At 49.5% G+C, this 1,955-nt stretch overlaps 1 protein-coding gene across 1 annotated transcript; it reads right to left on the bottom strand.

Moving 5' to 3' along the window:
• Window positions 1-362: 362 nt before the first annotated feature.
• LOC129200813 (olfactory receptor 1013-like) lies at window positions 363-1,352 on the bottom strand. Its single transcript, XM_054812066.1, has one exon. It carries the CDS (start codon window positions 1,350-1,352, stop codon window positions 363-365), a length of 990 nt encoding a protein of 329 aa, XP_054668041.1.
• Window positions 1,353-1,955: the final 603 nt, after the last annotated feature.

The raw sequence follows: 1,955 nt of genomic DNA, 5'->3' as shown, positions 1-1,955 counted from the left end.
ACTTCTGCCAGGAACAGGGGAGGGAAAGGTGTGTGTGTGTGTGGAGATCCAGGCTATGACCTTGTTTCAGCCCTCAGACAGAGGAACTGCTCCCCTCGCTCCAGCCTCTCCACCTCCCCTTGCAGCAGGATAAGCAAAGGCTTCTTATTCAATCCTGATATTTCAACAGTTCCCCACATAAGACCACCAAGGTGTTTATTTTCAAGGAAAAAGCAAACCCATGACATTTTCAACATTTTTTTTTTTAAACAATGATATTTCTCTCCAAGGACCTTTTGCTTTCTTCCCTTTGCCACTTCACAAGAGGACTCAGTGGCATGTGCTTTGGAAGAGCCAGCTGGTATCCAGAGCTTCCAAAGGAGCTAGAAGCATCTTTTGCCTGTGTCACCAAGGGAGCATGAGCTCTGGGTGCAGGCCAGGGCTTTCCTGAGCACTTTCCTGATGGCCTCCTTGACCTCCCTGTTCCGCAGGCTGTAGATGAGGGGATTGACCAGGGGCGTCAGGATGGTGTAGAAAAAGGAGAACACTTTGTTGAGCTGCCTCAGTGGGGCTCTTCTAGGCAGCATGTAGACAACAAAGAGGGTGCCATAGAAAATGATAACAAGAGTGAGGTGAGAGGAGCAGGTAGAGAAGGCCTTCTGTCTGCCCGTGCTGGACGGGATCCTCAGGATGGCAGCTATGATGCACATGTAGGAGGCCAGTGTAAAAAGGAAGGGAAAAACTACATCCAAGATACCAAATATGAAAGAAACAATTGTGACTGCTTTGGTGTTACTGCAGGCAAGCTCCAGCAATGGGGTAAAATCACAGAAGAAGTGGTCAATCGCCTTGGGGCCACAGAACTGCAACTGGGATAAGAACACTGTGACTACCACCAGCAGCAGTGAACCCCCTAGCCAAGATGCAGCTGCCAGGTGTAAAGAGACCTTCCAGGTCATGAGGCTGGCGTAGAGCAGAGGCTGGCATATGGCCAAGTACCGATCGTAGGACATGGCCGCCAGAAGGTAACACTCAGTAGTTGCAAGGGAAGCAAAGAAGTAGAACTGAGCCATGCAGCCGTGAGCAGAGATGCTGCTCTCCCCAGACAAGAAGCTGGCCAGCAACCGTGGCAGGATGGTGGAGCTGTAGCAGGTCTCCAAGGAGGACAGATTGCCCAGGAAGAAGTACATGGGGGTGTGCAGATGCCGGTCTGCCACCACCAGCACAACAATGAGGATGTTCCCAATCATGGTGACTGAGTAGATCATAAGCAAGAGGAGAAAGAGCAGGTACTGGAGCGTGGGGACATCACGTATTCCCAGCAGCACAAAATCCATGGATGCTGTCCCATTGTCCCTTTCCCCTTCGGCCATGCAATGTTGTTTGTCTTTTATTTTCTCAGTTGTCACAAAGAGGGGCTACGAGAAAGAAACACATTTCAGCGTTTACCTTCCACATTTTTTTGTGTAGGACATTTTTCTGTTCACACTAGCTTTATGTATGTCATGCCTAGTGAAAGCATAAAATAAATGTTCTTCCTGATGGGTAAAGAACACTCATCCCACAGAGCCACTGCAGACTCTGGAGGTGAGCTGCACAATGGAAGTTCTTCTTTCTCACTACAGAATAAATCCATGAAGTGCATTTGCTCACAGAGAAACAAACAACGTTCATATGCCGCTGGGTGTGCCCTGGAAAACATGTTATAGTTGTTGAGGATCGACATCCTTCTGCTCTCAGGAAAGAGAAAGTGTGCCAGAGAAAAGGAACCCCTCTCTCCAAAAAAGCCCACTGTGTGAAACGTCACGCCAGACACCACCCTTCCTCCAAAGCAAGGGATGGGCACATCGCAGGGTGAGTGGCCACAGCTCTTTGAAGCACTCACATGAGGAGGAAGGGATTCCCGCCCCACTCCTTCCCATCCACCCAACAGGCCAATTTCTTCCAATTGAGAAAGGGCACATCAGGCGTTACTG

Source organism: Grus americana, unplaced genomic scaffold (assembly GCF_028858705.1).
Source record: "Grus americana isolate bGruAme1 unplaced genomic scaffold, bGruAme1.mat scaffold_524, whole genome shotgun sequence".
Taxonomy (NCBI): Eukaryota; Metazoa; Chordata; class Aves; order Gruiformes; family Gruidae; genus Grus; species Grus americana.
Note: the sequence above shows the minus strand (reverse complement) of the source record. Positions and strands in the feature narration are given on the sequence as shown.